The 26,973-nt window shown below is 35.3% G+C and overlaps 1 protein-coding gene across 2 annotated transcripts in view; it reads left to right on the top strand.

The window, feature by feature from the left end:
* Positions 1 to 22,320, top strand: part of LOC148004487 (uncharacterized) — a 174,407-nt gene extending 152,087 nt beyond the window's left edge. The window contains exons 1-4 of one of the 2 annotated variants that reach the window (XM_087559637.1): positions 15,530 to 18,031; positions 18,219 to 18,392; positions 20,725 to 20,788; positions 22,085 to 22,320. In XM_087559637.1, coding sequence (XP_087415763.1) covers positions 17,971 to 18,031; positions 18,219 to 18,392; positions 20,725 to 20,788; positions 22,085 to 22,088 — 303 coding nt within the window. In that variant the 5' untranslated portion in view covers positions 15,530 to 17,970 and the 3' untranslated portion in view covers positions 22,089 to 22,320. Of the gene's footprint in view, positions 1 to 15,529; positions 18,032 to 18,218; positions 18,393 to 20,724; positions 20,789 to 22,084 lie in introns of those variants that run through there. The other variant, XM_087559636.1, reaches the window with a different exon arrangement.
* The last annotated feature ends 4,653 nt before the right edge of the window (positions 22,321 to 26,973 follow it).

Here is a 26,973-nt window from a genome sequence, read left to right as displayed (position 1 = left end):
ATCAAATATGAATATAACGGGAAGCAATAATCACTATTCCTTAATATCTCTCAATATCAATGGCCTCAACTCCCCAATAAAAAGACATAGATTAACAAACTGGATACGCAACGAGGACCCTGCATTCTGCTGCCTACAGGAAACACACCTCAGAGACAAAGACAGACACTACCTCAGAGTGAAAGGCTGGAAAACAACTTTCCAAGCAAATGGTCAGAAGAAGCAAGCTGGAGTAGCCATTCTAATATCAAATAAAATCAATTTCCAACTAAAAGTCATCAAAAAAGATAAGGAAGGACACTTCATATTCATCAAAGGAAAAATCAACCAAGATGAACTCTCAATCCTAAATATCTATGCCCCAAATACAAGGGCACCTACATATGTAAAAGAAACCTTACTAAAGCTCAAAACACACATTGCACCTCACACAATAATAGTGGGAGATTTCAACACCCCACTCTCATCAATGGACAGATCATGGAAACAGAAATTAAACAGTGATGTAGACAGACTAAGAGAAGTCATGAGCCAAATGGACTTAACGGATATTTATAGAACATTCTATCCTAAAGCAAAAGGATATACCTTCTTCTCAGCTCCTCATGGTACTTTCTCCAAAATTGACCATATAATTGGTCAAAAAACGGGCCTCAACAGGTACAGAAAGATAGAAATAATCCCATGCGTGCTATCGGACCACCACGGCCTAAAACTGGTCTTCAATAACAATAAGGGAAGAATGCCCACATATACGTGGAAATTGAACAATGCTCTACTCAATGATAACCTGGTCAAGGAAGAAATAAAGAAAGAAATTAAAAACTTTTTAGAATTTAATGAAAATGAAGATACAACATACTCAAACTTATGGGACACAATGAAAGCTGTGCTAAGAGGAAAACTCATAGCGCTGAGTGCCTGCAGAAAGAAACAGGAAAGAGCATATGTCAGCAGCTTGACAGCACACCTAAAAGCTCTAGAACAAAAAGAAGCAAATACACCCAGGAGGAGTAGAAGGCAGGAAATAATCAAACTCAGAGCTGAAATCAACCAAGTAGAAACAAAAAGGACCATAGAAAGAATCAACAGAACCAAAAGTTGGTTCTTTGAGAAAATCAACAAGATAGATAAACCCTTAGCCAGACTAACGAGAGGACACAGAGAGTGTGTCCAAATTAACAAAATCAGAAATGAAAAGGGAGACATAACTACAGATTCGGAGGAAATTCAAAAAATCATCAGATCTTACTATAAAAACCTATATTCAACAAAATTTGAAAATCTTCAGGAAATGGACAATTTCCTAGACAGATACCAGGTATCGAAGTTAAATCAGGAACAGATAAACCAGTTAAACAACCCCATAACTCCTAAGGAAATAGAAGCAGTCATTAAAGGTCTCCCAACCAAAAAGAGCCCAGGTCCAGACGGGTTTAGTGCAGAATTCTATCAAACCTTCATAGAAGACCTCATACCAATATTATCCAAACTATTCCACAAAATTGAAACAGATGGAGCCCTACCGAATTCCTTCTACGAAGCCACAATTACTCTTATACCTAAACCACACAAAGACACAACAAAGAAAGAGAACTTCAGACCAATTTCCCTTATGAATATCGACGCAAAAATACTCAATAAAATTCTGGCAAACCGAATTCAAGAGCACATCAAAACAATCATCCACCATGATCAAGTAGGCTTCATCCCAGGCATGCAGGGATGGTTTAATATACGGAAAACCATCAACGTGATCCATTATATAAACAAACTGAAAGAACAGAACCACATGATCATTTCATTAGATGCTGAGAAAGCATTTGACAAAATTCAACACCCCTTCATGATAAAAGTCCTGGAAAGAATAGGAATTCAAGGCCCATACCTGAACATAGTAAAAGCCATATACAGCAAACCAGTTGCTAACATTAAACTAAATGGAGAGAAACTTGAAGCAATCCCACTAAAATCAGGGACTAGACAAGGCTGCCCACTCTCTCCCTACTTATTCAATATAGTTCTTGAAGTTCTAGCCAGAGCAATCAGACAACAAAAGGAGATCAAAGGGATACAGATCGGAAAAGAAGAGGTCAAAATATCACTATTTGTAGATGACATGATAGTATATTTAAGTGATCCCAAAAGTTCCACCAGAGAACTACTAAAGCTGATAAACAACTTCAGCAAAGTGGCTGGGTATAAAATTAACTCAAATAAATCAGTTGCCTTCCTCTATACAAAAGAGAAACAAGCCGAGAAAGAAATTAGGGAAACGACACCCTTCATAATAGACCCAAATAATATAAAGTACCTCGGTGTGACTTTAACCAAGCAAGTAAAAGATCTGTACAATAAGAACTTCAAGACACTGAGGAAAGAAATTGAAGAAGACCTCAGAAGATGGAAAGATCTCCCATGCTCATGGATTGGCAGGATTAATATGGTAAAAATGGCCATTTTACCAAAAGCAATCTACAGATTCAATGCAATCCCCATCAAAATACCAATCCAATTCTTCAAAGAGTTAGACAGAACAATTTGCAAATTCATCTGGAATAACAAAAAACCCAGGATAGCTAAAGCTATCCTCAACAATAAAAGGACTTCAGGGGGAATCACTATCCCTGAACTCAAGCAGTATTACAGAGCAATAGTGATAAAAACTGCATGGTATTGGTACAGAGACAGACAGATAGACCAATGGAATAGAATTGAAGACCCAGAAATGAACCCACACACCTATGGTCACTTGATTTTTGACACAGGAGCCAAAACCATCCAATGGAAAAAAGATAGTATTTTCAGCAAATGGTGCTGGTTCAACTGGAGGGCAACATGTAGAAGAATGCAGATCGATCCATGCTTATCACCCTGTACAAAGCTTAAGTCCAAGTGGATCAAGGACCTCCACATCAAACCAGACACACTCAAACTAATAGAAGAAAAACTAGGGAAGCATCTGGAACACATGGGCACTGGAAAAAATTTCCTGAACAAAACACCAATGGCTTATGCTCTAAGATCAAGAATCGACAAATGGGATCTCATAAAACTGCAAAGCTTCTGTAAGGCAAAGGACACTGTGGTTAGGACAAAACGGCAACCAACAGATTGGGAAAAGATCTTTACCAATCCTACAACAGATAGAGGCCTTATTTCCAAAATATACAAAGAACTCAAGAAGTTAGACCGCAGGGAAACAAATAACCCTATTAAAAAATGGGGTTCAGAGCTAAACAAAGAATTCACAGCTGAGGAATGCCGAATGGCTGAGAAACACCTAAAGAAATGTTCAACATCTTTAGTCATAAGGGAAATGCAAATCAAAACAACCCTGAGATTTCACCTCACACCAGTGCGATTGGCTAAGATCAAAAACTCAGGTGACAGCAGATGCTGGCGAGGATGTGGAGAAAGAGGAACACTCCTCCATTGTTGGTGGGATTGCAGACTGGTAAAACCATTCTGGAAATCAGTCTGGAGGTTCCTCAGAAAATTGGACATTGAACTGCCTGATGATCCAGCTATACCTCTCTTGGGCATATACCCAAAAGATGCCTCAACATATAAAAGAGACACGTGCTCCACTATGTTCATCGCAGCCTTATATATAATAGCCAGAAGCTGGAAAGAACCCAGATGCCCTTCAACAGAGGAATGGATACAGAAAATGTGGTACATCTACACAATGGAATATTACTCAGCTATCAAAAACAACGAGTTTATGAAATTCGTAGGCAAATGGTTGGAACTGGAAAATATCATCCTGTGTGAGCTAACCCAATCACAGAAAGACATACATGGTATGCACTCATTGATAAGTGGCTATTAGCCCAAATGCTTGAATTACCCTAGATCCCTAGAACAAACGAAACTCAAGACGGATGATCAAAATGTGAATGCTTCACTCCTTCTTTAAATGAGGAAAAAGAATACCCTTGGCAGGGAAGGGAGAGGCAAAGATTAAAACAGAGACTGAAGGAACACCCATTCAGAGCCTGCCCCACATGTGGCCCATACATATACAGCCACCCAATTAGACAAGATGGATGAAGCAAAGAAGTGCAGACCGACAGGAGCCGGATGTAGATCGCTCCTGAGAGACACAGCCAGAATACAGCAAATATAGAGGTGAATGCCAGCAGCAAACCACTGAACTGAGAATAGGTCCCCTATTGAAGGAATCAGAGAAAGAACTGGAAGAGCTTGAAGGGGCTCGAGACCCCAAAAGTACAACAATGCCAAGCAACCAGAGCTTCCAGGGACTAAGCCACTACCTAAAGACTATACATGGACTGACCCTGGACTCTGACCCCATAGGTAGCAATGAATATCCTAGTAAGAGCACCAGTGGAAGGGGAAGCCCTGGGTCCTGCTAAGACTGAACCCACAGTGAACTAGTCTATGGGGGGAGGGCGGCAATGGGAGGAGGGTTGGGAGGGGAACACCCATAAGGAAGGGGAGGGGGGAGGGGGATGTTTGCCCGGAAACCGGGAAAGGGAATAACACTCGAAATGTATATAAGAAATACTCAAGTTAATAAAAAAAAAAAAAACAAATGTATATAAGAAATACTCAAGTTAATAAAAAAAAAAGAAATACTCAAGTTAATAAAAAAAAAAACAAAAATGTAAACAAATAAGACAGTTTTAAAAAAGAACAGCCACACACACAAAAAATGAAGTCTGATTATTAGTAGTATTACACATAGTTTAAATACATATAAATGACTGTTAGTTTCAGTGATTTCCTGGGGAGGCACAGAACAAATGAATAAATGTGGAACAAACAAATCATCAGACTCATAAAAAAATAAATGTGAAAAAGAGAAACGATAATGGAAAGTTAGAGAAACCTTGTTAGAATGGAAAACCAAGGGAGATAGAAAACAGATCATACTTATTAAGAATCATACTAGCCCAGTTGTATTAGACATTATGGCAACACAGACAAAAAGAAAATTCTAGGTGTCAAGGTTATAGGGTGACTGTATATGATAGAAAACAAGAAAGAGTTTCTAATGAAAGTTTCTAGTAGGCCATTAATCCTGGTAGACGTGTATCAAGTCCATGCTTTTCTATAGAATCACCTAACGTTATGAAGAAGGCCCTGCAACAACTATATATATTGTGGGAGATTGAACTTCTCACCAGCTGCTTATATACCTTTAGGCTTGATACAGAAATTGCAGCGATTTAGGATCAAGAACATGAGAGGCCTTGCATGTTGAGATGAATACTTTCCTGACTGATGTCCACTTGAGAAGATATCTAGAAATGTGAAATTGGGTTTAAGATGACATAATGAGGCATTATATGCAGGACTTCATAAGCTGAGTTAACAAAGTTTTGAGATTGTTTACACACACACACACACACACACACACACACACATCACTAAATGATTTGAGAACATTTACATCGTTAAACTGTTGACTAAAATTATAGGTCCCTTTTGTCACTGAGATCAAGAGAATGTCCATGATAGAGGGAACAAATTCACGTGTTTTCTTTTTCAATAGGTGTTATATGTTCTCCTGAAGATCACAGGACTATCCTCTCAAGAGCTCTCTAAGAACTCTGCTGGGATGGACTTCAAAGATGAACTAATATGTGCCTTCAGGATATCTGAATACTATTTTTGAGATTCATGAGCTGACTTTGGCATGCAAAATGAATCCAAGTGTTGTACCACTATAATTTAGTCGCAGAGATTTGTTGAGAAAAGGCATTCATAATTTATTGTCAGTTAAAACTTTCCCCTGCATTAAGATTTTTTAAAGACTTACTAGAAAGTAGTATAAATATTTTATGGTAATTCTTTAGCAAGGATCAGCTTCAACTTAGAGAGGGATTCTAAGAGAAAGTGTTTGAGAGCAGTGAAACAAACAAGGTGAAGTCAAATGGTGGATCTAAATTGACAGCATATGTTCAACTATGGACAGCTTTCCAGACTGCTTTGTCTCTAGTCTGCTTTCTTTGGATTATTTCCAGGCACTTTCTCTCCCCAGTTCCTGTTTTATACAGTTTCTAAGCAGTTCTCTCTTGCTGTTCTATAAAAGGCTCTGGTAGCTCATCTCTTGAAGATCCTAAATCCAGTATTTTATTTTACACATTAATCCAGTTATTTATTTCAGGGTCCATTTTGGTTATCCGATGAATCAGCATCCCATGATCCCAGACCCTTGGTCCATAGGAGACATCAAGCACATTTTATTTTAACATTGCAACGTAGTTCAGAGATCTGTCTGTCTTTCTTAAAGATACATCATGAGCTAGCTGGGTGGACAGGGGCAGGAGTCTTGCTTTGAAATTACTATTTCTTTTGAGAGGCCAAATCTTTTAAGTTCAGACTCCATTTTAGAGAACCTAACCTAAGTTTAAACTCAGGTTTACTCAGTTAAACTAATAGGCTGGCACCTAGCATTAGTTTCCAACTTGCCCCCTAACAAAACAAGAATCTAGCTCTAATCTCTTGGCTAATCCCCAAATAATACCAGTTTCTCCTGGTTACACCCTCACCAATATCATCACCTCCAGGTTATTCCCCCAACAAGCGTGCATCCCCAGGTCACAAGTCCATCCCTTGCCTAACAACTACCAATGTAGATGGGAGCAGAAATTAGGTTTATGATATGACTCCCAGCATTATGTTAAGGGTCACAATAGCTTTCCAATTAGATGCTTGCAAATGTACTCCCTGCTTGATGTTTACTATAAAGCCTTATCCTGATAGACATTCTGGGCTCCCCCACCAATAAAACTGTGCAGTGTAAGAGGGATGTATTGGGGGAGGAACTCAAGCTAGCTCAAATAAAATATTCCCTGCTGTGAGTTGCATCAAATTGGTTCCTGTCTGGTTTTGGGGGGAAATCACTAAAAAGAGCAGAACAAAAATGTGTGTCATTTCCCTGACACTACACTACCATGCCTTGGCCTTAACCTAAAGTCTGTCTGTCCCAGGCTGACCTTGAACTCAAGAATTTACCTGCGTTTTTAAGTATACACAGAAAGCTTATCTGGGTGGGTTCCCTTGTGATCACTACATACTAAATCTATTTATTATTTTCTTAACCTTTCTGACAAGTTGGTTCACAGTATAGCTTCTGTTGTTTTTTTAGATACGTAAAGGCACTAATATAATTTATATTACATCCTATTTTTTGCATAGTTGAGAAATTATGTATTTTTCAACTCATCTTTTCAGAGTTCTTTTCCACAGCTTTAAGAGCTCTCCTTAAAGTCTCAGCTTTTACAATTTTGCTGAGCTATTAGTCAAACCTTCAACTTACAGACTCATGCTGGCCTTGATTTTTATGGAGTCATTTATGTTAAGAAGGAGGGCATTCCCTAAAGGAGGAACTTATATACATACATATACATATATGTACACACACACACACACATACACACACACACACACACACACACACACACACACGTTACTATACAAACAAGCCTTATATCCACAACAAGCATTGAAAATTTAGCAGACCTATCCACTGCTGGTCCTTTTCCACTGGTGAGAACTAGGTTATCCCACACCTAAGAAGGCCATGCTAAACACAAAATCTCCCTTTTTGTTTTTAATTTGGGAATGCGAATGGAGTTCTTGATGTGATTAATGCAGACTGAATGAAGAACAAAACCAGTAAGAATAAACCAACTGCAATTACTCCTCAAAGTTGTCTAGGAAGACAAAGAAGTAAATTTATGAACAGCGGAGACAAAAGCTGCAGACACATCCTCAATTCAAGTAGAGTCCATTGTAAAACTACTACTATGCATGATTTTATGATATTGGAAATCTGTATCCAAAGCAAAATTGAAATTATTCCAACTCCCTTCTAAATGATACTGAATTTTACTAGTCATGATCAGACCTATTATATTACAAGGGGATTAAACAAACCAAACTCAATAGTAAATGGAATTACATTTCGAACCTGACCTTAATGTTTTGAAATTGATTTTTCATAAACTGTTTCCTCTAAAGCATTAAGCCTATGATGAAATAGCCCATCACTATTCTTGTCAATCATTATTAATGCTATTTGCAAATTTTTGTTAACTGATTTACATACTATGCTGCATGAATCCCTTTAACTAATGATTAGTGAATAAGTCAAAACTAGAAATCATACCTATTAAGGCTGTGATATCCAATATCAAGGTTGCAACAAAACTTTTTGATCTTGGATAATAATGAAGTGATATTAATCTCCATAGAAGGGCAAAATAGATGAAAATGACATTGTTTTAAGGACAGAAGTGAGAAACATTGAGAAATTTTTTTAATATTTTAAGTAATAAACACATTAAAAGGTCTTAAAATAAATATCCATAAAACGGAGGAAAAAAGAAATCCAAACCTTTGATATCAAATGTAGGAACAAAGGCAAGAGACAGAGAAACCATATCTCAGCAGATAGTAATTCTTTAAAATTGCTTTAATTCCTTTGAGGAGGGATTGGGATGTGGAGAACTGTGGCACAGGTTTAGCCCCAGTGCACAAACAGAAACTGGATGGATCATGTCCCTGATTGCTCTGTGGTTCCTGAATCCACTAGGCCCCAGATGGGTCTCACTTGGGCCAGATTTAAGCCATAGTGGAGTTCTCACCAGTGAGCTTAGGTGGGTCAGCACTTCTGGTATACAACCTTTTTCCAGGTGGGATTCAGCCACAGAGGGCTAGGGCACATGGTCAGCTCTGGGGTGCAGATTGAAACCCAGTTATTCACACACTCATGAAAGCTTTACAATAACCTTGATTTTCAAAGCCTATTTCACATGTTGCATTGAAAGGCAAATGAAAGTTTGAAACTTTTACTGTTCCAGTTAGGGCTCCCCATATTCTGAAACGTTAGTGTATAGGAAATATATAAGGAAGAGTTAAAAATTTTATATGCTAACTCTTTAATTCTATGTTAAAATAAGATCATTTTCTTTGAAAAATTAATTCATAATTTCAGATTCTTTACACAAACAAAAGTAACTGAAAAAAAGTGAGTTTAATTGCTATTCTTTGAGGTCATTAGATATGGGGTCATTCACTGAACTGTGACCAAAAATGCTTTGGTTGCACCCATCTGAAAAAGTGGCAGTCTTTTTCCAAATAGATGTCTACTACCCATATAACTTCAGCTACTGTGGGAATTTCTGTACATATTGCTTCACTATACTGGGACTTTTTATGTTTTGAAATTCTGATGACTTGTGCATACTCTCACACTGTTTGGGATACAGGTATACAAAAGCCACCCTGTTTCCAGAAAATCTGTCTCTATATTAATTTTGAGTTTGTGACTTTAATATCCATTCTATTCATCTTTCTTGATGATCACAATGCCTTAGAGCTGATAACATATAATAGTTGACATACAAAAATTAAGTAAGGTTCTTGATTACTTTTCTCTCTCATTAGTTTTTGTTATCATTATGAAAATTAGCAAGGAGAGAATATGTTTCTATATCTATACCAACTCGATTGCTCTGTGTTTGATATATCAAGTAAATAGTACCTAGAGTGACAGGGTCTTACTCTCAAGTTTTAGAGGTTAACTTAGAGCAATGTCAATAACTTGAAATAATTAGGGTTATATATTAGTGCTGTGTCAAATAGCTTAAAAACTGTAGCCTACTTATGGTAATGAGATTTTTGCTTGTTAGCTTGTTATGTATTATAAAGGAAATGTCTTTTATTATATGATACTGAATTTAAACTATTTGTATGTATATATGTATACAATTTAGGAAGTTCTCAGTAGCATACTTGCACACAACACTTTTAAAGGAACTTTAATGATTATGCTTCCAACATTCCTCACACATAATATTACATGATCCAATTTAGCTATTGTATCTTTTATTCCATTTTGTGTCCCCTACATTTAAGACTATGACCACCCATTCAATCTTTATAAATTTATTGTTTTTTATGGAATATCCAAATCAAGCATTGGTATCTAAATATTTAAAAGTAGTTTTCACATAATGTAAGCAAATATGTGACAATTATTTTTCTACATTGTGTTTCCTCACTTAGTATTCAATTTCATCAATAAATCTTTAATGTTTATTATTTCTGTTGTATTACCAACTGGACAGCATTCCTTGGATTGTAATGCATTCTCATTATCTATCCTTTAGGTGATGAACATCTATATTTTATGCACTTTAAAGAAGTTGTGTAAAGACCATCAATGAACATAGCTAAGCAATTATATAAGGAGAATAATCCTTAGTGTAGGTGCCCAAGCGTGATGGATCATCAGGTGCCTAAATCTTTTGAATAAATATTTTCCTTCACTGAGTTGCCTTCCACACTTAGAACATCATGTTTGTTTTATCAGCAAACTGCTTGTGACACAGGAAAGATTAATCCATCTTTAGTGAAATTTGATTAACACAGTAAACAGTGGAAATATCAATGGATACATTTAGAACTGAAACTTATCTATGAGTCTTTGTTCAATGTTCTTTTCATCAAACGTTAAGATGAAGTCTGTTGTTCAGGTTATATTCAGAAATGAGATGTAAGCATTTTAGATGCTAACAGTTAAATTCTAAATGGGCAATATTTAAGAAAGTGCCATCAAAGCCCTGTGCTATGTACATTGTTATAGTAAGTTGGTGGTTTTGTATTAACGTCTCCATGAGCAAGCCAAAGGGACAAATAATGAAGCATATGGGGACTGTTGATATTAATATTTTAGAAATATAATGAACCAGTTCTACTTAAAAATAAATAACATGTGTTGGTTATTTATACGTATATGTGTTGATATCCATTAAACGGCAGTAATGCTGCAAAGTATCACACAACCTTGAATGGCAACCTAATGGAAGCTTCTTCAAGAGTTATCTATCATTTTATCACCCAACATTTTTCGACTCTAGGTTCTAACAAATTCAGATCAAGCATTATAAGGACAAGATGCAGAAAATCCAGACTATTTCACTCATTTGTCATATTTTCCTCCTCTATCTGCAAAATAACAAAAACAATGGAATTGTAAGTTTCATAGACCTAAAGTTTCTATAGCCTTCACCAAACTGCATATCACTGTTACTAGATACAGGCTATTTTAAAATGTAAAAACACAGTTTTAAAATGTAACATCAAATCCCCAACTGAAAAATAAACAAAACAAAACAAAACAAAAACACACTATGATACAAGTTCTGAGGCTCTTAAGTATAACAAGTACATGTTATTTCATGTAAATTTGCATAAGTGTCTGACAGAGTTGAAGGATATAGGTAGTGTTTAATTTGCTTTAGATAGGCAGTAAGGTGCTCAATAGATTTCTCTTTTTGATCTTTTATTTTCATCAAACATTTAGATTATTTAAGATGAAATAGCTCCCCTAACTTAATTATCATTGGAATCATTTCAAAGTAATAGCAGAAATTTTTTTTCCATTTCTCCAGGAAGCAGAGAGATGGTTATTTCAGACAAAATGAAAAAGAAAATAAACAAAGAGACAGGAAAACTAATAAAGGTTATGAACCACATGGATTTAAAAAATATCTGCAGAATATTTCACCCTAGAGCAAAAGACTATACCTTGTTCTCAGGGTCTCATGGTACGCTCTCCAAAATTGACCATATAATCAGTCACAAAGCAAGCCTCAACTGGTAAAAGAAAATTGATATAATGCAATGCATTCAATCAGATCATGACAGATTAAGGCTCAATTCAATAACAACAAAAACAACAGAAAATACATATACCCATGGTAACTGAATTATTTTCAACTCAATGCTAATTTGTCTGGGAAGAAATGAACAAAGAAATTACAGACTTCCTGGAATTTAATGAAAATAATGACACAGCATATCCAAATTTATGGGACACATTGAAAGCTAAGAGCAAAATTCATGCCACTGTGTCCTGGTGAAAAATTGGAGAAACCCTACTCTAGCGAATTAACAGTACACCTGAAAGCTCTAGAACAAAAAGAAGCAAAAACACCAAAAAGAATTAGACAGCAGGAAATAGGAAAACACAGGGAGGGAATCAACCAAATAGAAACAAAGAGAATGACACAAAGAACCAAGAAAACTAAAAGCTGGTTCTTTGAGAAGACCAACAAGGTAGATAAACCTATATCCAACCTATCTACAGGGCCCAGGAACAGTTTCCAAATTAACAAAATCAGAAATGAAAAGAGAGACATAACAACAGAAACTGAGGAAATAGAAAAAAATCTTCAGATCCTACTACAAAAGATTATACTCAAGAAAACTGGAAAATCTAGGTGAAATGGATGAATTTATAGACAGACACCATGTATCAAAGTTAAATCAAATGTAGATGAACTATCGGAACACGTTCATATACCCTAAGGTAATAGAAGTCATTAAACACCTAACAACAACAACAACAACAACAACAGCCCAGGGTCTTGTGGCTTTCATGCAGAATTCTACCAGACCTTCAATGAGGAGCTAATACCAACACGCCTCAAACTATTACATGAAATAGAAAGAGGAGAAATACTGCATAATTCATTCCATGAAACCACAATTTCTCTGACACCTAAACCACATGAGGATACTACACTCCCCCGCCCCCCCACCAAAAAAAAAAGAGACCAATTTCCCAGATGAATATCAATGAAAAATACTCAATACAAAATGAATGAGCCAGCTTGGGGAGTCAATAGGTTCTTCAGGGCCAGAACATGGCTTAAAATTAAACAAGACAATTAGACAACACTGAAGCATAATTCCAGTCAGTTCTGACGCTGAGCCAAGTTTATTTTTACCACTCTTCTTTAATATCTTTTTAATTACATGCAAATAAAAAGTTAGTTCTAGATTAAGGAACAACATGACAACAATAAACACAATAGTCAATGGATAAGCAAGGCAATAAACAAACTCCCATTATCACTGTATCTAAGGGCTTAACAGGATGACCAAGGTAGCTCAGCCTTCTTTCCTATCCCAGTCCAAAGTCTTCTTCTTACCTGGATCCTACTTCTTTGTTCTACCCCAAATCAGATTGTTTCCTGAATTTGCATCTCTGTGCTGGCACATTATCATATACCTGCCTGAAACCTACTCCTTGTCTGGGCCCTATAGCAAACTCATGCAAAATTTTTAGAAGCAGGCCCATAAGCTCTCCACAGCAAACCAAATCCAAAAACATACCAAACCTTCATTCACCACAATCAAGTAGGCTTCATCCTAGGGATCCAAGGTTGGCTCAATATACAAAAAAATACATGGACATAATCTAATACATAAACAAACAAAAAAATGTCACAGGGTCACTTCATTAGATGCTGAAAAAGCATTTGACAAAATACAGTACCACTTCATTTTAAAGTATTGATAAACTGTAACTCAAGGCCTATACCTAAACATAATAAAAGCAATATATAACAAATTAACAACCAATATAAAAGTAAAGTAGAGAGGTACTTGAAGCAATCCCACTAAAATCAGGGACAAGACAACAATGTCCTCTTTCCCTATGTCTATTCAATATAGTACTTGAAATTTTAGCTAGAGTAATAAGACAATAAGAGGAAATCAAGTGGATATAAAATGAGAAAGAAGAAGTCAAGGTAACACTATTTGTACATGATGTGGTAGTATAGAGAAGTGACCCCCAAAATCCTACAGGGAACTTTGCCAGCTGAAAAACAACTTCACCAAAGTGACTGGAAATAAAATTTACCCAAATAAATCAGTAGACTTCATTTATACAAATGAAAATTGGGATGGGGAAATAAGGACACAATAATTATACTAAATATGACTTTTAAAAAAGATAGTGAGAAAGGGCCTCAAATTCATTGACACTGGGAAAAATTGCCTAAATAGAGCTCCAATGGCTCAAGCTCTAAGATCAAGAATTGATATATAGAACCTCATGAGTCTGAAAAGTTTGTGTACAGCGAATGAAATAGTCAAAAGGACACATTGGCAACAGACTGGGAATCTTCACTAATACCACATCTTATCTAGGGCTAATATCCAAAATACATAAAGAACTCAAGAAGGTAACATGTAAAAAACCAAACAACCCAATAAAAAATGTGGTCTTAAACTAAACCAAAAATTCAGGATGAAGGAGTCTCAAAAGGTTGAGAAGCACTTGAAGAAATGTTTAAAGTCCTCAGTGATCAGGGAAATGCAAATCAAGATGACTTTGAGATTCTACCTTAGACCAATCAGAAAGACTAAGATCAAAATACCGGTGACACATGTTGGCGAGGACATGGGAGAAGAGCACTCGTCCATTGTTCGAGGTACCACAAACTTGTAAAACTTGGAACTAAATTCAATGGACAAGATCGTCTATTGATTTTAAAATCATTTAGAAGTGAATTCCTGTCTAATAATATTCTTCATTTCAGTAACTTTGCCTTAGTTTCTATAATATATCTGAAGTCTCATTGACATAGATATTCATGTCAATATAATATAGTCTCTGATATTTTATTAATATTTTTACTAGATTTCCTTATTTAATATTATTCAACAAGTGACACTAAAAATTGTTTCAAATGGAAAATGATTCTATTATGACACAGCTATGCAGACACTCAGTTTCTGTTTATTTTTTCCATTAGATGAAGTTATCTGTTTACAGCCTGATTGCAGTTTTCTTTCCCTCTTTTTCACAAAGTACCTTTCTCTCACCTTCTGCTATCATTCAGTCAGAAAACATACATAAAACATAGTATATGTAGACTAGTCAGTTTGTATTACTATATGTGTGTGTGCGTGTGTGTGTGTGTGTGTGAGTATGTGTGCAATAACCACTAGGACACTAGGATAAGAGTGGTTATAAATTTGCAAGATTTAACTGAGTGCATGAAACAGTTTAGATAAAGGAATGCAAGAGGAAGAATATATATTAATTATAGTATAGTATATCATATTATAGTATACTATAGTATGTTTATATTAATCAAACAAATTTGTAGGAAAATCTATGTAGATTAATTGTATGATCTGAAATATAGTTATCAGAAATGTTTGATTTGTGCTAGTAAATTGATATGTGTTTTTAGGTATGACCAGAAATCCCTGTGACACAAAGGTCTTGTCTTGAGTAAGATAGTTGAGATATGTCCAAAACCAAAATCTTATTCTCAGATTAGCAAAAATAGGAGTGCTTTTCTGCCTTAAATATTTACTCTATTGCCCAGTACATTGAAGCTTTATAAGCAGTGTGAGTGGTTGCCACTTGAAGGGGAATGCTTTGAGATCTTGTAGAGAATATGAGGGTGCCAGTTGTGAGAGCCATCAATTAAATCTGATAATAGTGGCTAACAAGAAAAGTCAATATTACCAGAAAATTATGTGTAATGTTGTTTAGAGTGTTTAGAGTGCACTAAAATGGTCAGTAGTAAAGAGCTTATAGAACAATTAAGATCAGTTAGAGTGGGTTTATGTGACTAAGCCAAACCATTTACACACTCTTTTAGATGAATCTCTTGAATTTATTTAAAAATATTTAAATCCATCTTGAAGTGTGGAAATTTTAGAGTTTGAAATTTTAAAGCAATGTAAATAAGTTTAATGGAGGGGGAAAAGGTCAAAGATGACCTGATATTAAAGAAAAGCAGAAGCAGAAGCAGAAGAGGAAGTGCAAGAGGAAGATGAAGAGAAAGAGAAGGAGGAAAAGGAAAATGAGGAAGTGGAGAACATGGAAGGGGAGGAAGATGAGGAGGAGGAAGAGGAAGTGGGGAAAGAAGAAAGAAGTGGAGGAAGAAGAGAACACATTATGATGCATGGAACTAGGAAACAATTTACTTTTGAGTGAGTAATGCCTGATGGCAAGAGTCTGTGCTAATCTCAGAACTATTGGTTGGAAGAGTATTATTTTGGAAGACCACATGAATGTAGATATAATCAATCAATGCTAAAAGTTAGGTATTAAATGAATAGTACAGAGCAGGTTTTCAGTGATGCTCTGTTGTCTGTTAATGAGATTCATTGACAGCGTTAGGAAAAAATATGTTGAATATTAGGAAAATGTACATGGATTGTCTAACAAGCCTGAGTTATACATGATAGTATCTGCTGTAGATTTTTGTAATATAGCATAGCAGACAGTAAAGATGTGTTTTCAATGACTGAGATTGAATTATTTAACAGTTGAACATAGAGTAGACCATGTTTATAAGTTTTAATAGGATCCAAAAAAAAAGAACACTTGTGGGCTGCAAATGCTTGATAATATATACGTTATTTAATTGTGTCTTATTTGTAGCAATTTTAATCAGATTCTGCCTGTCAAATGTTTATAACTGAACTCACCTTATATGGGTCTTAAAGAGATTTTTGAAGAAAAAGCTTGTTTGTGTTAGATTCACTGATTGAAGAAGAACCTTCTATATATCAGTTTGTGTGTTTAAATAAAAAGCTCCATCTAGCACTGTTGAACACTGCAATACATGCTGTCAAAGTGAGAGAAACTGGAGTGTCTTACAATTTTTATACATAATTTGAATCTGTGTAAACCCACCTTTAATTTTGCATAAATTTAGTGCATAAATTCTCCAATTAACTAATGTGAAAAGATGATTCTTTTAGGAGGGATATAGTGAGATTTTATTTTGTAATATTATCACGTGTGTTGTGGTTACCTGCTGAGGTTCTAAGATCACACTGCTGTCCAAAATTAAAATGAAAAATTTCCTCTTGACTTTTGTTGTCTTTTGTGTAAGAATAGTGGATGCGTTAATGGCTTGTGAGTAGCCTATATTTTTTGCTTTTTAATCTATCACTTTTTTTTCAATTTGAGAGAATGTACTTGGTATGAACAGGTCCTCCTGTCATAAGATATTCATTGGGACAATATGAATTTTAGTATAAGTTAGGCTCCTTTAACAATGTGGAAAAGGTCTTTATAATGTTTTAAAGTACTTTTTAGAGGATCACTGAGATAAAGTAGCTGTGGAAGGCACTGTTGGAAGATAAATGTGCTGTTCATGTATCTATTGTGATGGGTACGGACAATTTTCCATAATCGTTTAATATTTAGAAGGATAATTTTGTCAACCTTGAAAATAATTCATATCTCATGTTGATTTTGAGGCATAACAAGACAAACTTCAGAGAAAATTAAAACAAGGAAACAGATAACAAAATAACTACTGATATATCTAATATATTTTGCATGCAATTTAAAATTCTGTCAAACAAGCAGAAAATCTCCCAGGAAGAAATAGTTCTCTTTCTCACATACTTCCCTTGAAAGACTTAGGGTCTGAATTTAATTCCCAAATCAAACTGTAGGAGTCAGAGGATTTAGAAGACACCTTGTGGCTGTAGCCCATTTAGTCATCAATTCACATGAGCTCACAAACACTGAAACCTTAACCATGAGGACTGCAAGGGACTGTAACAGATTCTCTCATACAAATTGTGGCTGTTAACTTTCTGATTTATGTGACAACTCTACCTGTCTGATATTTTATGTTTCCCTAAGGAGGAAAATGATGAATTTTAATGGTTTAAGGCTTTGCTGCTGTTGGTGTTGTGTTTTAAAAGGTTGCAAATGTTTGAAACATATTATGTTGTGAAGTAATACAATTGTTTTATTTAATTATAATGCTTGATTTTTTGAGACATTAAGACTTTGACTATGATTGAAAGAGCACAAATCACAGCTTATGTTTGAACCATTTATTTTGTTTTATCCTGAAATGCTTATTTTAAGGACTTGCTATTTACATAGGGGAGCATATGGAATATTATAGGTTAGGCATGAACTAAATAAGGACAAAATCTTAGAAGATATTACAGAAAATTGACATTAAGCCATAGCCACTGTTCTATCTTGGACATGTGACAATGATTACCTGTCTGTCATCATTAAGCTCACCACACCACCTAGAGACCTGAACAATTCTGAGACACAGTATAAATGTGCAAGCCAGATGTTCTTTGGAGGAGTTGATCTCCAGGATACAAGGCTCTTCATCTGGATCCTAAATGATCAACATGAAACTGATTATTCTCTACTCACTTGTGGGATTCTTCATCATTTGCAACAGTAAGCACCAAAATGCAAGAGTGTTTTCATTTTCCAAATCCTGGGTATACTTGTTTCAGTGATTAATGATTTCACTACAAGATTCTCTTTGTGTGGGAACTAAACCAAATTGACTTTTGTGCAAAGATTACACTGAATTCAGAAATATATCCAGAATCCCTTTCAATATACATTTTATATCCTACAGGTGAAATAAATGTGGAAAGTAACAGTAAAAATAATGATGTCAACCTTGGAAATGTAACCTTCAAATTGTATGCATCTGCAAAGCACATGTCTAGAATTAATGAATCTGGAAGAAATATGCTTAACGTTTTAATGTCTGGGGGCGAAATTGGCATCTTCATGCAAATAATGCCAGGTAATCTACCTAATTTTAGTTACTGAGATGATCAACAAATTAATATCTCATTCAAAATGGAGAAATCTCACATTTGCTATTGAAGAAGAAAAGAGTGGGTTTTTTAGGTTTGTTTATTTTACTGGATAACATTTAATTTTGTATTACAGTTTTAGACTATGAATTGTTGAGAAATATAAGTTAAAGTGAAATTTCACCTGGATACCTAGTTTTGAAAATCATTTTTTAACAAGTTACTTAGAATAGAATTATTTAGGTAGATTAATAAATGTTTATTAGCTTAAGTGAATTAATTTTTAGTAAGCAATTTGAGTTTAAGTTTATTGAGAAATCTTCAGTTGACAATTTTTTATTGGAGATTGTGTGACATGGACCAAGAGGGCAAGGAGAAACATGTTTAACAAATGGAGCCTTACATTTCACAGAAATGGGAAAGTAAGATATGGTATCATTAGTGAAGATGCCAGTGAATTGGGTTGTCATCTCATTCAATGAGTGCTCGGTGATCATAGTCTAAGTATTTAAGATATTTTATTTCTTTGCTATATATTAATCTTATATTAATGTATCATATATTAACATTTCCATTGAGGACAGAATAGTGGAACATAGGTGATCATGGGATTTCTGGTTCAAGTCATCTGGTGAAAGTAGTCCATTATCAGTTGTAAGAAATTATACTTGGGAATAGTGTGTATAGATTGAACTGAAGATAGCTAACACCTCCTTGTAGTCTATTCTTCTTCTTCTTGTTATTATTATTATTATTATTATTATTATTATTATCTATTTAGTAAGTGCTATAAAGTAACTTAATACTTTCATTGGAGAATAAAGTAAGGTGTCATAGATTGGACAGGGTCATTCAGGACAACTTCTGTTCTTGAAATATTTATGATATTCTGAGTCCATAAGGCTCTTTTATTATTTCATTAAAGTAGAGGATTCTATGTTAGATTGTTATAATTAGTAGAAAATAGAGGTGAATACATGGGAAATTTGTAATTAACATTCATATTACTGAGAGCAGTGTTAAGAAGAGTAAATATTCCATTGTTTCCCACTGAGGATATTTTCTCAGTAAGAACGAAATTCCATTTCAATATATAGTGTTTTCCATATGGTGTGGGTTCTAAGGAAATTATTTATGTGATCTTGATTCCAAGTTTGTCTTCCAGAACAGAAAACTTTCTAACTAGTCATATGATAGTAAAATTCTATTATTTCTAGTACACCACCTAGTTTTCATGAAAAAAAGAATGTTAAACAGGGTAAATTTGCAAGGCTAGATACACAGCAGGAAAATTTGGAAAGAAAAGAATGATGACATTGGGATTGACTAAACCATATTTGCTCATGATAACTTTGTTTCATTCTTGTTTACCTTAAAATATTTACATTGGCAGAAACACTTAATAAAAAAAATGAGAAAAAACGTCTTGAGTTTCCAAATTCATGGCTTTGGTTACAGTAATTTCACCCAACATTTTTCATCATAAAATTTATTAAAGATAATCTTGTGGTGACATATAGTACTTTGAGAATAGAATTATACAAAATACAGGAACATTTTAAAGATGTAATTTGGTGGAATGCATTTGTTGAATGGTATTTTTGAACAAGATACAATGTAAGTGGTAGTAACATGATTTATGTGACTATGATATTCAGCTCACCAGAACACTTTATGAAATATCAAAGAAATGTCAAACTTTCATCATAACATAAACTTGGATTTTCATGTTTCTATATTTTTGTAAATGGCAAAGAAATTAGTAAATTTGTTTTGTAGTGATTATGGTCTCTGTACATATAGTTCTCCATTAGAGTGATGTACAATTCCTTGGTGGGAATGGACTGCTGGGCTCAGGTGTTCCCTCTGAAAGCTGAAAGATCAGTCTGGGTATTTTGATCAACAAGGTCTAGTAGTGGTTGAATGTTAGGTAATGGAGTAAGCTTTAGTGCATCTCTATGAAAACGGGGACATTGTGACATTGGACATGGCAGCAGTGGTTCATGAATATAATCCTGCTTTCTACTCCAAAGAACAATTTTGCTTCTTCATATTTTTAATAATATTTTCATTTTTCACATCTAGAAGGACACTTTGAATTTTGCTTTTGAATTTTAAAGAAAGCACTTTCTACATCCTTTCACAGAATTTGATTTGTAATATATTTATTATATTGAATCTAGCAAACAAAAATTATACTTAAAATAGACTCTAAACTTTCAATGTTTTATGTTGTCATGGTCTGCTTTTCTATATAAAAGCCATAGAGAACAAGTTTTCAAAAACTATTGTCTCAAAGACATATTTTATTTTCTATAGGTGAACGTCTACTAGACGGAGTCTGGGTAGCAGTTAACTTAGTAATTCCTACGAATATGTTTGGGTAAGTATAAACTCACACATACTGGCACAGCATATAATCAGATTACTCTTGCCTAGGCAATTGGTTTTCTATTTTGATAGCAAACATGAATACATGTTCTGTTATTAATTCAGACTGTAACTCCAATAGATAACTATTTTCAAAGAAAGAAAAAAGTTTATTGCAATATAATCTGCTGCCCATGCAAATAGCACTAAAGAAAAGAACTACACCAAAGGACATGACAAACCCAAAAGAAATGAAGTTTTACTCTTAATGTTTTGACTGTTTTTTTCTAACTTTATAGATACTGTCCTTATACTGAGTCACAGTTGAAGTGTTTCTACAAAACTTCTGAATGTTAGGCTATGTAAACCTTTGTGTCTACATGTATTTCTTATCTTTTATATTCAGTCACAGTTTTTAATGTTTGTTCTTTTTTTTCCTATTCCATATGAATGTTTTTTATCTTACTTTATTTTATTATTAATATTAAGAATTATTTAGATACCCATCAATTGCCTAAGAAGATATGAACAAAGTACAAAAATTTAGGATTGGGGGAAATCTCAGAATTCAAGAAGTTTTTTTGAAAGGGAAACCATAATCAGAATTATATTGCATTATATCATATCATATCATATCACTACATCTTATGAATACATAGTCATATTATGTGCCTTATTTATGCACATAGATATATACATACACACGCACATACATATATATGAATACACATGTTTTGAATTTGATTTCTTTGACCCAAGTAATAACGAATAGTTTGTTCGGTCAAAAGGAATTCAGTGCTGAAACTGGATCCCTACTTCAATGGTGTAATGTTGACAAATCACACATTCTACTTACAGGTGTCTTTCAGAGGAAATTTGTATCAATGTGAGAAAAATTATTTGCTTCATTTTGCGATATAGGGTATTAAAATATATTTCTTTAGAGAGATTCTTATTCAAATCAGTTTTGTGGCAACGGCTGTGATATTGGAAATTTTGCCAGAAATGGAGAACATAATCTTAGGTCACTATGTAGTCGCAAGCTTGCAGTCATCTACTGAAGATCACTGTAAACAGATGAAGCAGTTCTGTATAAGTACACACAAAAAGAAATGCTTAGTATTATAATTTTATAATTGTGGATACAAGATTTGCCTGAAAAAAAAAGCTTGATGACTTCTGGTGAAATTAAGGAACTATCATTGGTAGTTATAGTAGTTATGCCTAGCATACTATCCAAATTAATTTTCTTCTTTTCTGCCTTTAATAGACTTCTGGTACTGACAAGAAAATGCTCTCTCTTTTCCAGGTAGTTCGTGTTATTCAGAAGACTAACATATTTGGTGATACAGAAAGCTCTAATGAGAAATAAAATTGTGGAGACATTGGGTTATTATTGATTTAAATATGATCTTCCTAAAATACATTTGAGTACAACCATTAAAATCACTAACATTTTTAGTCTTTATTAGGAATCATGTCAAAATCATGAAATCTTAGCAGTGTGTTTAGATATGATCAATAAAGCATTTTAGCCTTATAAAGAGCCATGGTTCATATTATTTTAATATTATTGATGTGTATTTCCTTTTCTGTCTTTATGAAATGGTAGAGTTAGTTGAAATAGGTAGCCTAGTGACTCTTATATTTTACTTAAGCTTATTATTCTTGATAGAGACTTGATGGGCTAAGTGCTCCTCTGCAGTTCTGTTGTCAATAGTAAAAATATACCAAAATTTAGTATCCATACTGAAAGGAACATTAGACAACTGTGTAATGGAGAGTTTACATCCATAGTAGTTGCTGAGAGTTGACTCACTTTTGCAATGAAAACATTGTTGAAATTCAATACAAACTGTTGAAAATATAGCTATATGTCCCTTGCTCAGAGAGTTCTTGGCAATATCAAGAGTACTCAGAAAAGTAGTCATGATCTGTGCTTACTTTTTTATGCCTGCTTGACATAAGCCAGAGATATTTGAGAAGAGAGAGCTTTGATACTGGAAATTCCCTGGAAAAACAAGCTATAAAGAGGTCCATATGTTTTTCTTTTATATTGGTGATTGATGTGTGAACTGAAGGAACTCATTATCTTGTGGTTTCTGATAATTCTTGTATACTTGTCTTGGGTTCTATAAGAGATCAGGATAAGTAAATCTATAGAAGCAATCCAGTGAAAAACATTTCTTCATATATAATGTCCTATATTCATTTTCCTATCTAGTTTGTGTTCTTGTCTTTGCTTTCATCAAAGAAATGTCACTCCAGTTTTATATAAAAATATAGACCCACTATTCTCCAAGTTGCTTTTGTACATGGTGTTTATCACAGTAATAATGAAATTAACTAAAAAGAGATACATTTTTTGAAGAGGATATTTGTTCCAATATCTAGTAGCCCAAATCAAATAAAATATTCACTAGATATGGCAATGTTTAATGATGGCTCACTAACACTTGTCAATGATGATGATTTCGTTTTTCATTTTAATATCTTTTATAGTCTAGACATTATTCCCAAAACCTTCTACCATCTGACCGTTTTTCATTCCATCCCTCCTCACCATTTTCCAAGAGGCTGTCCCCACCCCACCACCCCTATTCCTGAAGACCTCCTAACTTACTGAGGCGTTAAGTCTCTCAAGGGTTAGGTACTTCTCTTACTGAGGGTAGGTCAGGCAGTCCTTTGCTGTATGTGTGTCAGAATCCTAATATCAGCTGATGTATGCTCCATGGGTCATGACTTAGTGTCTGAGAGATCTCCAGGTCAGTTGAGACTGCTGGTCTTCCCATGGGACTACCCTTTTCCTCAGCTTCTTTCACCTTTTCCCCAATTCAACTACAGAGGTCTTCCATCTACTGGTTGGGTGTTAATTCCTGCATCTGATACTTTCAGCTGCTTCCTAGGCACCTGTGTGCAAGCACAGGATATAGCATCAATAAACTTGCCAGGACTCAATGCCTTCCCTTTAGCTAGATCCCAATTAGACAGTTTCTCTCTTCTCCAATTTTGTATCTGCAGTTCCTTCAGACAGGAACAATTCTGGGTCATACCTTTGACTGTGGGATATCAAACCCATCCCTCCATTTGATGTCCTGTCCCTCCACTGGAGATGGACTCTATAAGTTCCCTCACCCTACTGTAGAACAAGTCATCCAAGGTCGCTCCATTTGAGTACTAAGTGTCTCTCACATCCCAGGTCTCTGGTATCTTCTTTTTTTTTTTCCTCCATCTTTATTAACTTGGGTATTTCTTATTTACATTTCAATTGTTATTCCTTTTCCTGGTTTCCTTGCCAACAATCCCCTAACCCTTCCCCCTTCCCTTCTTTATGGGTGTTGCCCTCCCCATCCCCCCCATTACCGCACTCCCCCCGAACAATCACGTTCACTGGGGGTTCAGTCTTGGCAGGACCAAGGGCTTCCCCTTCCACTGGTGCTCTTACTAGGCTATTCATTGCTACCTATGCAGTTGGAGCCCAGGGTCAGTCCAAGTATAGTCTTTGGGTAGTGGCTTAGTCCCTGGAAGCCCTGGTTGATTGGCATTGTTGTTCATATGGGGTCTCCAGTCCCTTCAAGCTCTTTCAGCCCTTTTTCTGATTCCTTCAACGGGGGCCCCATTCTCAGTTCAGTGGTTTGCTGCTGGCATTCGCCTATGTATTTGCCGTACTCTGGCTGTGTCTCTCAGGAGAGATCTACATCCTCATAAAATGCATATATTTGTAAAGCAAAAGACATTGTCAATAGGTCAAAAGAGCAAACAACAGATTGGGGAAAGATCTTTACCTACCCTACATCCTATAGAGGACTAATATCCAATACATACAAAGAACTCAAGAAGTTAGAGTTCAGAGAACCAAATTACTCTATTAAAAATGGGGTACTGACCTAAAAAAAGAATTGTCAACTGAAGAATACTAAATGGCTGAGAAGCCCCTAAGGATATGTTCAACAATCTTCATTATCAGGAAAATGAAAATCAAAACAACCCTGGGATTCTTCCTCATACCAGTCAGAATGGCTAAGATGAAAACTCAGGTGCCAGCAGTTTTTGGCAAGGATAGGGAGAACAAGGAACAGTCCTCCATTGTTGTTGGGATGGCAAGTGGTTTAAACACTATGGAAATTAGTCTGGTGGTTACTCAGAAAATTGGACATAGTACTACTTGAGGACCCAGCTATACCACTCCTAGGTATATACCCCAAAAATGCTCATATAATATATAACATATAACAAGGACACATGCTCCACTATGTTTATAGTAGCCTTATTTATAATAGCCAGAAGATGGAAAGAACCCAGATTTTCTTTAAAAGAAGAATGAATACAGAAATTGTGGTATATTTCCACAATGGAGTACTGTACAGCTATTGAAACCAATGATTTATGCAAATGGACAGAACTAGAAAATATTATCCTGAATGATGCAACCCTATCACAAAAGAACACACATTGTATGCACTCACTGATAAGTGGATATAAGCCCTACAGCTCAGAATACCCAATATGCAATTCACAGTCCATATTAAGCTCAAGAAGAAGAAAGACAAAAATGTGTATGCTTTAGTCCTTCCTAGAAGGGGGAACAAAAGTACTTACAGGAGGAAAAATACAGACAAAGTGTGGAGCAGAGACTTCCCCAACTGTGGCATTCATTCCATATACAGACACCAAACCCGAACAATATTGTGGATGCCAAGAAATGAATAGACAGAAGCCACGATATTTTATATTATTTGTTACTATTGTGAAAACTATTAATTCCCTAATTTCTTTCTCAGCCTTTTTTTTGAATAGAGGAATGCTATTGACTTGCTTGAATTAATTTTATGTCCAGGCACTTTTCTGATGGTGTTATTCAGCTATAGAGCTTTATGATAGAATTGATAGGATCATATAGGTATACTATTATATCATCTGCAAATAGAGATACCTTGACTTCCTTCCTCCCAATTTATATCCCTTTGATACCTTTTTGTTGTCTAAATGCTCTGGCTAGAACTTTGAGTACTACAATGAATGTATAGGGGTAGAGTGGGCAGCCTTGTCTTGTTTCTCATTGTAAATGATTTTCTTTTACTTTCTTTCCATCATATTTGGTCAACTATTGATTTCCTGTATATTGCTTTTATTACATTTTCATTGGTTGTTTTCTTTATTTACATTCCTAATGTTATCCTTTTAATTGGTTTCCCCTTCAAAAACCCCCATTCCAACCTCCCTCCCCCTGCTTCTATGAGAGGGATAGCCCAATCACCCACCTTGCCCTGACATTCTCCTACAGTGTCACATCAAGCATTCAACAGACCAAGGTCCTCTCTTCCTACTGATGACCAACAGAGTCATCCTCTGCTACATATGCTGCTGGCATCATAGGTCACTCCATTTGTAATCTTTTGTTGGTGGTGATTTAGTCCCTAGGAACTCTGGGGTGTCTGCTTGGATGATGTTGTTTTTCCTATGGGGTTGCAAACCCTATCAACTCCTTCAGACCTGCATCTAAATCCTCCATTGTGGACCGTGTTCTCAAGACAATGTTTGGCTCTAGCATCTGCATCTCTTTTTGTTAGGCCCTGGAGAGAGCATCTCCTGTGACAGCTATGTAAGGCTCCTGTCAGCACACACTTCTTGGCATCTGCAACAGTGTTTAAGTTTCCTGACTGTATATAGGATGGATCTGCAGGTGGGGTGGGCTCTGGATAGCCTTTCCTTCTCTCTTTGCTCCAAATTGTGTCTCCAGATTTTCTCCTGAGTGTATTTTCTTACCCCTTCTAAGAAGAGCTGAAATATCTGTACTTTGGTCTTCTTTATTCTTGAGTTTCAGTGGTTGTGAATTGTATCAAGGGTATTCCTAGTTTTTGAACTAATATCTGCTTATAATTGAGTGTAAACCATGTGTGTTCTTTTTTGTTTGTTTGTTTGCTTTGTTTTGTTTTTCCATGATTCTGTTACCTCGCTCAGGACAATATTTTCTAGTTCCATCCATTTGCCTAAGAATTCCATGAAAGCATTGTTTTTAATAGCTGAGTAGTAACCCATTGGGTAAATGTATAGCCTTTTCTGTATCCATTCCTCTGTTGAAGGACATCTAGGTTCTTTCCAACTTCTGGCTACTATAAATAAGGATACTGGGAACACAAAGGAGCATGTGTCCTTGTTAGAGTTTGCAGCATATTTTGGGTATATGCCCAGGAGTGT

The sequence above is a fragment of the Rattus norvegicus genome, chromosome 7 (genome assembly GCF_021556685.1).
Source record: "Rattus norvegicus strain SHRSP/BbbUtx chromosome 7, alternate assembly SHRSP_T2T, whole genome shotgun sequence".
In the NCBI taxonomy this organism is placed as follows: domain Eukaryota; kingdom Metazoa; phylum Chordata; class Mammalia; order Rodentia; family Muridae; genus Rattus; species Rattus norvegicus.
The sequence above is the reverse complement of the archived record's forward strand: the minus strand, read 5'-3'. Positions and strand labels throughout refer to the sequence as shown.